Source organism: Tripterygium wilfordii, chromosome 6 (assembly GCF_013401445.1).
Source record: "Tripterygium wilfordii isolate XIE 37 chromosome 6, ASM1340144v1, whole genome shotgun sequence".
Taxonomy (NCBI): domain Eukaryota; kingdom Viridiplantae; phylum Streptophyta; class Magnoliopsida; order Celastrales; family Celastraceae; genus Tripterygium; species Tripterygium wilfordii.
Window position 1 is genome coordinate 2,335,357 of NC_052237.1, and position 12,562 is coordinate 2,347,918.

At 36.1% G+C, this 12,562-nt stretch overlaps 1 protein-coding gene across 1 annotated transcript; it reads right to left on the reverse strand.

Moving 5' to 3' along the window:
* Positions 1 to 75: 75 nt before the first annotated feature.
* On the reverse strand, positions 76 to 10,394 carry LOC120000578. The gene is made up of 23 exons (XM_038848710.1): positions 10,268 to 10,394; positions 9,684 to 10,181; positions 9,361 to 9,599; positions 9,138 to 9,215; positions 8,658 to 8,792; positions 8,415 to 8,536; positions 7,910 to 8,074; positions 7,532 to 7,637; positions 7,103 to 7,208; positions 6,887 to 6,997; positions 6,051 to 6,214; positions 5,828 to 5,945; positions 4,275 to 4,499; positions 3,699 to 3,886; positions 3,303 to 3,470; positions 2,988 to 3,093; positions 2,623 to 2,760; positions 2,365 to 2,523; positions 2,061 to 2,267; positions 1,731 to 1,925; positions 1,584 to 1,655; positions 863 to 1,061; positions 76 to 200 (listed from the first exon to the last, which is right to left on the reverse strand). The coding sequence occupies exons 1-23, from the start codon at positions 10,313 to 10,315 to the stop codon at positions 76 to 78; spliced, it is 3,672 nt and encodes a 1,223-aa protein (XP_038704638.1). The 5' UTR covers positions 10,316 to 10,394.
* Positions 10,395 to 12,562: the final 2,168 nt, after the last annotated feature.

Sequence of the window (12,562 nt, forward strand, 5' to 3'; positions counted from 1 at the left end):
AACACGGTTCGAAGGAAGAGGCCCAAAGGGTATGAAGGCCTTGGATCAGATGAGGCCCAAAAAGTTTGGGGCAGGTCAAGGGAGAGCAAAAACAGCCCGCTTGAGGGTGGGAGCTAGGCTGGCTAGCCTTGACCAACCAAAAGGCAGAAGAGGTCTAAGGAGGGACAACCCAAAGCTAGTAGTCCAAATGCGAAAAGAACCTCCAGCAAAAAAGAAAGAGGTGGGGATTTAAAGTACAGCCCAAGAACCGCATCCAGACCCATTGTTAGAATTAAAATTGCTTTGCCTTTCTCTCTTTGCTGTCCTTGTTCTTTTTTATCTTCTCTTTTTTTTCCCCTATTTTTTCGTTTTCTCCTTTTCTTTTCCCATAGCCTCTAAAGGCTAAAAATCTAAAACTCTCTTTTCCGAACCAAGAGAGGGGCCTGAGGCAACCCGAATGATGAAGCCCAAGACGTAAAGGCCCAGGGCATTAAAATTCTAAACTCTAAATCTAAAATCCTAGACGCTATCCTAATTCTAAATCTTAAATTTTAAACTTTCAATTCAATATATTCCCATTTTTTATCAAATTAGGAACAAATTTATCATTAAAAAAAATAATAAAAAAGTAAAAAAGCCACAAAACTTTTTAAAAAGCTACCAGGGTTTATTGTTTAAATATAAAGTAATAAACATAATAAACCTTAACAAATACGTTGTTTTTATTGATATGAAGCAGATTTCTTACATACAAAAAATTATGTTTACCTACTAATGAAATGGAGGTGATGCAATCTTAGGCTGGCACTTTACATTTATGCTGTAGATACATAGCAACAAAAAAATATGTATATAATTAACACTTCATGACGTTTTAGCTTACTGTGGACCTTCTCTGCTTGGAGATTTGATGAAGTGTGACTGCTATTATACGTAGAATAGGTAGATGTATCAACGTTTGATGTGTCTCTACAGAGAATAGAACGAGCTTCGGTTACTGAGCGAGGTGGCTCAACATCTTTGTCTTGCAGTGAGTTTCCTTGCAATCTCTGCATCTGGGATGCAAAGGTGTCATCTAATATCTGCCAAAATACAGACTAATAAGGTTTAACACAAGAAATTTCTTATCAACAAATATGATGTAATTCAACTACACATAAGGCTATGCTTGGCACAAGAGGGTTCAGGTCGAGAAGGCAAGGGCTCGAGACGGTTTCAATACTAAATTATGTATTTTTCCTCCCCTTTCCGACTCCACAAACCTTCCTGCCAATGATAGTTGTTAGTTGAGATGGGTTTGGGGCACATGGTGGAGTTACAATCCCCGAAAGAAGATCTCTATCAAGAAGGCTATTTCTCTCAAATTCGTGTGAGGGATAGATTTACTATGTGAGCACCAAGGTACACTCCATATATGTTTATATATGTGATGTATTTTAGACCATCATACATGACATCTTAGCAAACTTGCATGAAATTTTGTTTTTATGCATGTTGTATGATCCAACAATAGCCTATGCGTGTTCGTGGATAGATAGAGGATCAATACAATCATTAAGATATAACTTATAAGCTATTGTTAAGGTAAGAGATAGTCTACTTACCCCTAGAGCATAATAAGATCCGTTATAACACACTTGGTTTTCCTTCCTTCCCTCGAGAAATTTTAAAACAATCTAGTATTAAGAAAATGAAACTGCATCAGAATTTAGATAAGTTTAGTTAAATGGCTTCTGGGTAAAGTCATTCACCTGTCCCATCCTATCCCAGAATCCACGGCAAGTTGCAATGAATATCCGACTAGTGAACACTTCATGTAAGTTGGAAATAGAGTCGATCAGTTGTAGACTAAGCATCTGCATTCTTTCGCGAACATCAGTTTCTCCATCTTCCTCTTTTATGTCCTCCAGAATTCGTTTAAGTCTAGTGCTTCGATTATCTTGAATCTGAAAAAAAAATCATAAGTCGTCTTTAATTTTTCTGAGTTTTTTTTTATCTCACATTGCAGCTGCTTGTTTCCAAGTTTATAAGCTACAAAAGAGTAATTAATACAAAGTAACTGGATAGCAAGTATAGCTTACATTGCTAACAAGTTTCTCTACTGTAGCCTGCAAGTAGTTTTTGTATTTTGTTCGCAACACAACCGTAATCCCATTCATCTGCTCCCCAAAGAGTGACTTCTTATCCCCAGCTACAGGGAGATAAGATGCCCAAGACTTCAAGAGGTCCTCCACTCTGCAATGCAAGACATCAAGAATTCTCTTGATTGTATTCATGAAAGTTCCTAGCTGGCAAAAGAAAATGTGAAAATGTTAGATATGTGACTACATTACAAATCGTCTGTGTGTTTGTGTTTGCCATTTATGAGGCAATTTGGACACTCACATGATTGGGTACTGAATACATTGTTGTTGACTGTCTTCTTGTGAGCTTCTGGACCTGGATATTAAGCCTTTTCGGAATGCTATCTCTTAAAGGAGTCAAGATTTCATAATATTGCTTCTCCAGTGCCTTAATTATTGCTCTTTCCACATTGGAAACAGCCTTCAAAAAATGAACAAAGACAACAGGATGAATAGAGTCTACATATGAACATAGAAACTGGCATACATGGGAAATTGGGCAGATTAAGTGAAAACTCACATTTTCCAATATCAACGAGTACTGAGGCCATCGATTGATCACCACTTCATACTCGATGAGGGAATTTTGTATTTTATCATACATTTCCTCAGCGAAAGGAGAGGTGGAATGATTTGTAATTACTCCAGCCCATGCCACCTGTAACAGGTAAATCCTAGTCAGAGTGAGATTGTTCATTGTAGTCGTCCATTCTACAAACAATTTACATCTTTAATCTAAATTATCCCCTATTTAATAAGTGGAATGGAACTTAAATGTACAAATTTTTCCTAGTAAGATGGCATGATGATGAAAAACAAAATGCTGTTGCTTGCACGTCACTTTTATTTCTCTAGACTTCAAATAATCGTAGATTTATTGGATACCTTTTCTGCTTTGCAAAGCTCAAGTAAGTTAAGTTCCATGTCCTGGATCCAAACCATTACATAGTCATGGAACAAACTTCTTGAATCAACACCACCCTGCACTGGACTGGAATAAATGGAATACAGTGTGTCAGGAAGAAAACAGAAAAATGTCATGGTGGGGAGTAAAATGAGCTTTCTGGTGACGAATTCAGTCTCCAACAGGTCATTGAAATCTCTTCACTTTGGAAAATGGAACGTAATATAGACCATTCTGGACATTTATCATGATTAGGTCTTACATTCAAGAAAAGAAATTATGATTAGGTCACGAACCTGATATTCCACAGCTCAAGGTTCCGCTCAAAGTCAGCAGTTGCAATCAGAAGTTCAATCACATGGGGCAGTGGGCCAGACAGAGGCCATGCAGAGAGGAAACCTCTAACTCTATTACACAACTCAGTGCTGTAAACACCAGCTGCAACATTTGATAAGTCAATTGAGCTGCAAAAAAAAAAAAAAAAAAAAAAAAAAAAAAAACGTGTCAGGTTTCAAATGCTACAATCAAAATAAGAAGTTCCAGGAATACATTGTCACCTCAGAAATATCAAATTGGCACTAAGTTGGTTTCATCAATTACAATCTGTTATTCATTTTTGGCGACTTCCCAAACCTGAAACCCTTCATACATGAGCTTTTGACATCAGGAATATGTTGATATGACACCAGTACCTTGGAAATATGTGTTGATTGTGGATTTTGATGTCTGCCTGAATTTCATTGCGAATATTTAAACACAGATTCTTCATCTTCAAATAAGCTGTTGAGGTGGTAATTGAGTCCATGAGACCTTCAGAGTTGCTGGATACAAACTCGTCGGTCTCAACCATATGCTTACGGCACCTCTTCTTTGCAGCTGTCTGTAAAGAATAGCTTTTTGGCTTAGACTTCTATTGTCAATAAAGCATCAAAAAAAAGTGTAGAAGAAAGCATAGAAATCCACTATTATCTTATGGATAGAGATGATGAATGATGTCCCAACACTTCAATACTCTTACCACTTAAGTGACTTGGCATTCTACTGGGCAGACAACTAGACAATATCCTCGCTTGACTGAGCTTTCACACTAGCATAATGCAAATTCTTGTCTATCTAGGATTCAGAAAATTCTACACCTACTATGTATAACAGACATCTAATGCATCTAAGAAGTACAAATGCTTTTGGTCTCACAAAAAAAGTACAAATGCCTTTGGAAGGCTGTAAGAAATAGTATATAAGGATCATTCTTAACACAATTAACTTGCCTGCAGATAGTTTCTCAGCATAATCTGGGCATCTTGAGATAGTATGTCATGAAGCAGACAGTAAACCTGAACAGCAGGAGCTAAAACTGGTGCCACCATCTCTTGCATTGGACCAAATACGTCTGCTATCCCAGTTGACGTATTCTCATCCAATGACTTGTAGTTCTCAAAAACAGTTGCCAATAGACTCTCAATTTGTGTTTCACAGTCCAACAATATGCTTTTCTGCAAAAGGGAGAGTATGTCAAGAGCCATTTCAATAACAAATTCCCCAAATGATAAAGTGATCCCCCAAGCAAACAGTGTATCGATTTACAAGCATGAATCATCTTCTTGTTATAAAATGCACCAAACAAGGTTGTTGTACAGAAGGAGTATCCTCCAGAACCTTGATACTTGTATCGCAAAATTCAACAATCAGAAATGATAGAAAACCTTTCCAGTAGACAAACTATCTCAGAGAAGGTAAACATACTTACTAAAATTGGAATTTGGATAATGGCCCCAAAGAAGCTCTGGGATTCTGAAAATGAAGAAAACTTTGTTCTTCTCTTATAATTTCAAAGATAGAGTGGAGAATGGTTCTCCAAATGAAACACATTTTCATCATCTTTAGAAATACTACATGCCCAAATTGAGCTAAACTAGCCAGAAACACTACATTATTTTACATTTACCTTCACAGGCAAGGGTTCCTCTCCAAATTAAAAATGCCAAATTCAAATAGTATGAAATCCACCAAATTAAATTGCTAGTTAATGATAATGATGCCGTAAAAAACAGAACCCTGGATTTACCACTGTATACATATAGCTTGAGTCATTAGCCAGAGAACACCTATGATAAGAAAACATATACTTCTTCAACTGTAACTATCTTGATGCAATTTCTCTTGATTTCATTGTTTTGTTTGATTTGGATCACTACGATTTCAAGAATGCAGTATTTTGAATTGAGAAAGGGAAACCCATTGAAGTAATTATTGTGAAGGGTGGGGTTTTGGGTTTTGGAATATTTTTGAGCTAAGAGTCTGGTGTATTTTGAGCTGTCTGTTGTTGCGTTGTATATGGAATTTATTGTACTGTGAAGAATTTCACAATTTCTGAAGATGATAGCTAGAAGGGGTGGGGGCTCTGGGAATCCTTGGATATGCCAGACAAATTGGAATCCAGAAGAGAAGCTGATTGCTGGTTCCCTTGTACGCCTCCTCTGGATCACCTTACACGTATATTCTAGGAAATCTGCTATGGCGAGAAGAACTCTGGATTTCTGGTAGGCAACAAGTGATCAACAACATGGATTGTTGCAAAGTGTCTACACTTCTTGAGTCTATAAAGTTTGGTGTTTGTTTGTTTTGCTGTACACTAGGAATCTTCATCAAGGCATTATCAGTTCTGCAACCTTAGTTGTACTTGTACCCTATGACTAAGTTTGTGTACTGTCATCAAGGCATTTATCTTATAATGCCTTTTATTTGGTAATTACGCTCATTAATCTATAAAATCAATACTTCTTATAAAAAAATGAACACGTGTGTATTTTGGAAGGCCTACCTCTTGCCTAGTCAGACTTTTCTCACTTTTAGCCTTTAAGATAGGTACAAGTAACTCTTTGACAAGCTCTAAGCAGTCTTTTGTTGGAGTTGCCACGTTCATGACATGTGAAAGATATCTATAAAATAGAAAAGAAAAGAAAAGGCATTATGAGTGAAGAGAACACAACCATTTAGCAAAAGAATAGCATGCATTCGAAAAAATATATATACTCTCTAATAACCTCAGCTTGGTATATGTATCAGAAACTCCGTAATAGTCTGCAAATTCAGTCAACAACCATTTCCATGGTCCATGCAACCTTAAGTTTCGTGAATGGAAAAGCTGCCCCCGCATTGCAGCCTCGAGCAACAGATCATATGCTAGAGTCTCCACAACAGCTCCACTCTAATTATGCAACATGGTGAAACACAGAGTGAATACCATGGATATAAAGTATAAACTGACAGTCTACATAAAAATGCATCAGATATCAGCATGCCACTCTTTCCCATCCACCCCATGCATGGATGCAAAAGGAAAGAGTAGTTCAAGAAGGGCAAGGGCGGGTTAGAGAGAAGAGGGATCGGAGGAAGGAAGGTAACTTAGAAAGAATGTGTTTACCAAAGATTATTCCAAACTAATCAGACCGTGTTTGTGATAAGAGATACAGTGATTCTGGAATTTCATTTGCTTGTTTGAACCATCTCAGACCCGACTCTTAAAATAGGAATAAAATTATCCAAGCAATAATATTTGAAACAAATATTCACCAAGACACAAAATATGTAGCTGAACCAATCCAAGCTCGAAATATTGAAACTACTTACAGCAGAAAATCTGGAAAGATATGTACATAAAGAGTAAAGAGTAATGTGTTTACGTATGTGTATTTTTAACAGGGATATCAACTAAAAGCATCATCACCAGCCATGAATGAATCAATCAGTCTTAATTTCTATTTGATTTTCCCTAACTTCCTTACTTTTAATGGTATAAATTGGAAGAAATTGAAACCCAAGTGGAAGTAATACATAGAAAATATGTTCTCTGGTAAGTTAAGCATAAAAAAATTGCAACCTTTATGTTATTAGTTTCATCACATGTGATTGTACTCCCAATGGACAGCTGAATCTTCCCAATACATTCTTGGTCATCATGGTATAAGGGCCACCACCTGATTCTGTCACCCTGCAAAATTTGGACAATCACATTGGATAAAAAATTCATGGTAGGAAGACAGGATTTATCTTCATAAAACATATAATACTATATAAATAAAGGAAGGATACATACAGGATTATCAGTCAATGAAGAAATTGGAATTGTAGCTCGACCATGCACTGATTTCATTGAATCTTGAACTTCTATCAAAACAGCATCTGCTTCACTCTCTGGAAAACTGAAAGCACGCATATAAGATATTCTCCACAATTCAAAGCGAAATGCTTGTATGAAAAAATCAGGGATATAACCATCTCTTTAAGAGCTCGTTTGTAGTTTAACTATGCTTGCTAAACGAAAGTATATAAGCATAAAGATTGTGTGTGTGTGTGTGTGGTGTTCCCATGTACTATCTAAAAATACTGTTATAACCTAAATTCTTTTCCACCTGCCAACTTTCTTTTCTACCTTCTTTTAAAAGTTTGTTTCCTACTGCAAATATTTTTGGAACTTCCCATCTATGCACTAGCATGTATGCAAAAATGCAAGTTGATAACTTACAATATATGGTAATTTCCACTTCCAGGGAGCAAACATATAGCAGAACCTGGCTCGACTTGAGTATCTTCGGTTGCACTCTTCAATTGGAATAGGCATGACAATGGCTCTGTAAAACACAGCACGATAATCATAATTGTCTCAAGAGACAGTATAGAATTACAAGTCCAAAATGTGTAGATGAATAACTATCACAATCAATATGAAGTACAAAAATACAATCAACATTGACTTTAGGGCATAAAATTCCTTATAGCATTGGTTTTTGCTTCAGGATTTCAATAGAGAAAGTGGACAGTTCAACTTGTAATGGTCGAAGTAATAAAGATTCCATTTTGTAAGAGCCAGTATAGATCTAGATTTGATACTATCGAGACAGACCTTCAGATGCCACAGAGAATGAAGATAACCTAAGAGTATTCATGCCAGTTTTCACTAGTGATGAAACATGTCGGATATACTCTTTGCCCACTTGAATGTAGATTGCACTCTGCTGTGAGTATGTGCTTTTAAGTTTCCGTCTTGGTAGCACTCGAATTTTCTTCACTGAATAATACAGCAAACAAATCTGAGTTAAATGATGTAAATTTCAATTTTAGTCGGGGTGGAAAACTCTTCATCAATAATTAACTTTATTTGAATATGTAATGTCAAAATAAAGCATATTAAGTCAAACCAAGGGAATAGTAAACGAATGAAGTAACTGAGTTCACGGAGGGCAAGTCGACATTACAACATGATGGTTTATGATATCTTAGGACAAATGACAAATAACGGTTGAGCTTTTCTTTAAAAAAAAACACATTTTCCAGAAGTAACTAACACTAAGATTATTGTCCTTCCAATATTTAAATTCTTATGATTTAGCATAAAAGGGAGTGCTCACCTTCGACCCTAATTTTTCCAACGACCTTCTTTACCTTCAAAGGGAAAATCTGTTCAACATTTTCATTAGTCCTAACTACCGCTGGTTGCACATGTCTTGGTTGCAACAGAAATTTGTGTAGCCTCCAATGTCAAAGAACATGGGTTAGATCCCATTCAAAGTTGATGGTAAGTGATGAACTGTAAAAAAAATTTATAGAGGTTGAGTCGAAAATCACATTCATACAAGGATAAGAAATCCTACCCAAAGGCACTTCGAAGAACCAGACATTCATCACGCAGGAACTCAGGCGCTTCAGTGCAGCATCTACTCCATGCATGCAGACATAGGCGTATGCATGCATCATAGGCCACAAGAGTTTGCCATGCATGTTGACCGCTACAGCAATAAAAGTTGATATTCCATTAGATGAGATGGTACATAAACTTCATATCACACCTCAAATATGCTAATACCAGCTAAATGGCGCGTAAAAGTGAGAATCTTTAATGGTGCAAAGAGAAAACGTAATTGAGCACACATAGCAAGGGCTTATATGCCAAAGGGAAACTACAGCCACACAATTGGAAAATTCTGTGAATAAAAATTCAGACTGCTATTTCTTTTATAATTATGTACAAGTTTATCGTTCATCCATGAGTGAAAAGACAGAGTTTGAACTGGAAATAAACAACAGCATAACCTTTTTTAGAGTCAAGAATACTAAAATCCAGACCATCACACCTGGTGCTATAGTCCACTGAGTTTGTTTGCCAATAAGAGATCTTTTCTTCTTTTTCTTCTGTCATGGTCTTTCTTATGCTGCAGAAACAAATATCAAGAAAACCTTGTTAGAATTTTCGAGGCTTAAATCAAATTGGCAAAAAGAACAGGTGCATGGAAACTTGAAGTTAACAACTTAAAAAAAAAATGAATTTATGACTAATTCAGCTAGGAATGGCAATACGTTTCACCAAGGACAGTCCATTGTGTATGTTGCGAAGACCAATCAGCTAAACCTCCTTGACCAACATCAGAAGAAGTTTCTGGTTCTGCTGACCCACGAATCCCAATTCCACTTGGATCAATTTCGGCTTCAACCCCAATACTCTTTTCTTCTTCATCAAACTCCATGATAGGAGGTGCACTAGGAGTCCCCAAATCCTCAACATCTTTACGCACATGCTTTTCAGGGACGGAAGGACTCTATAATCATCATCAATTCCAAACATCAGAACCATAAGAACACAACTAAAATACTAATTTAAACCAGAACCTCATGAAACTTACAATTGTGTTGTGCGGTTGAACTCTCTCTCGTGCAGAACCGCCACACTCTGAGGTCGTTGTTGAAATTATATTCTTTAGGACAAATTTTCGCATCCCCAATTCACCATCTGCTGTGTATCTCCTGACGTTCCTCGGCAGCTCAATCTTCAGATCCTCCATCAACAACTCTCTGTTCAATCTAGAATTAGGTTTCCTTCGCTCAACACATATATTTTCTTCTTCTTCGTAGTCATAAAAATCCTCTGCATTCGTTCCTTCCAAGAAACTCTCCTCCCCAGAGGACCCAGACACAGATTCAACACTCTCGGCATCCTCGTCTCCAAGAGGAGGAGTGGTCAAGCTATGAGGAGTCGGCAATCCAGAGTGGAACTTCAGCGGAGGCAACACGTGTGAAGAGCTAAAAGGGCTGGCCAGAGGGGACTTCGGGTATGGATCACGGAGTCGATTCTCCGAAAAAGGAGATCGAACACGATGTTCCAGGTTATCGGCATCTCTTCCCTAAAAATCATCATAAAAAACAACAAAATCGTAAAATCTAGTGAAATTCGAAGAGCAATGGCATCAATCAATCAAAACAGACTAACCTGCTTGATCCAGTCGATAGCTTTCTCGTCGAGACCGTCTGTAAACATGACGTTGGGTCGTTGCAGGGTTTGGAGAGAGGTTGAAGAATGAAGCTTAATGAAGAAGAGACAAGACTAGAGAGCGTAGTGTATCTGTTTTAAGTCTGCGTCCAACATTATAACGGCTAGTTTTGATTTTGTTTTCCTCAGAAGGCATAGAACGTGCAAGATACGATGCCGTTTTATTTGAACTTTTTCTAATAAAATATCATTTATTTATCTGTCTTGATTTGACGGAATTAATAATTACTACTATTGATTAATAGGATCTGCAGTTGAAATAAATTGGTAGTAAATGGAAGGGCTCAAAAAAGGAAATACATTGAAAAGAGTGAGAAAAATATTGGTGCCGGATGTCGTGCCTTCTCTGTCCAATTTTTAATTTTAATTTTTAAAAATCATAAATATCAAATATTTAGTATTCAGTCTAACCAATCCAATCATTTTTTTTTTCGAAATAAAATTCAGTAAAAAAAATTCATATCAATTTATAATTCTAAACTATTGATATAAACTCAAAATACAATCGTGATGAATTTATTTTTTATTTCAAACAAAAAAAAAATCGTTGGAACATACCATAATTTATATGTAGGACTTATTTTCTCTCCTTTATTTGTTGATATTTGTTGAGGGTTCGGAATTAAACATACCATATTTATATATGTTGTCATACTTGGTGATTTTCTCTACTTTATTTATTGATATTCTTAATTTTTTTTATTGATAATCTTAATTAGAACATACCGTAGTTCATACGTTGGACTTATTTTCTTTGCTTTATTTGTTGATATTCTTAATTAGAATTTCAAATATAATTATGAATGTGTGCTCCCGTGTATTTTCTCATTCCACACTAGCAAGTCAAAACCTAAAAGTGACTCTAAGAAAAATTAGCTATTAATTAACTATTAAGTAGAGAATATTTAGTTAGTTTTTTTGTTGTTACAATCATTTTGTGCTTGGTCAACTCTTGTTTTGGATATTACTGCTTAATTTTCTTGAATTGAAAGAATATAATTTATGTTTTTTTTATAAACATAAATAATTTATGTTATTTAGTGCTCTGCACATGTGGTTAGTTCATAGTTGTTATTTCTTTATAGAAGTTTGAGAGGAATTATTTGTCTTCATCTAATTTTCTTCCAGAACTTTTCAATTCTCTGATAAAAACGTACATCAAATTTGTCTTTAATTAACCTCTTTTTTCCTTTATTTATTAGGAAAAAAACCCATTTTTCCCAAACCAACAAGAGACACGAGACTATTGGGCTGGATAATCAATAAATGGGCTTAATGAGTAATGAGCCCAAGCCCAAAATAGTTCTTTCCGGACTTGGTAGGGTGCTCAATATTCAAAAATACATTTGAGGACGAAATCTATTTCATGTTGGTTTACACGACTTTGTCTTCCTAGGTCTAGGACCAACCGATATTAATTTGAGCCCATGAAACTACTTTGAAAGTTTGACTTATTATATTATCTACTTTACATATTTCTTCTGGATGATGTAGGACAAGAGACTTAGCTTCATCGTACAGCTCGTTAAGCACCACCAAAGTTGACGTTGCACTCAAGGGCAGAACTATAGTTCTAGACAAATGGGGACAAACAATTTGTGGGAGGTTCAGGGGCAAGTCCTCAAAAAAAATTTAGCACTATTTATAGGGGAAAATTGTTGAGAAGTATTGTTTTTAAATGACTCAAAAGTTGAAAAGTTCATTATCATTGTCCATTGGTAGTACTAGATCCAATTGAATACGAATGCACCATGTTGTCGTCAAACCATCACTTCGTCACAAACTTATAGCTCAATCGTTGACCGTCAACGTCACTACTCATTTTGCTAGTTTGATATCTTTAAGATAGAGTTAAAAGTCGAGAGATAGAGAGAAACAAAATGCAATTGAGTTAAGTTAAGTGGGTTGGACTTTGTGGACTAGTTGAGAGAGTAAAGTGGCCTTTAGCCCTTTGAACTTGTTGGACTTTGTACATAGAAATTTAATGGATTTGGAATAAAAAAGTCTAATGAAGATGGATTTGGAAAAATATGATTTAAAAAGCGGGCAAAATTGAAAGAATGAATAATATATAGAGTATTTTTTAAAAATAAAGGGGGCAAAATTCAACAAAGTAATAGTATCTTAGGTATTTTTTTTCATAAAGTAAAGGAGGGGGCAATTGCTCCCTTACTCAAATTTTACATCCGCCCTATATTGCATTACAGAGACTTATAATCGTGGCCACTCGTGCTA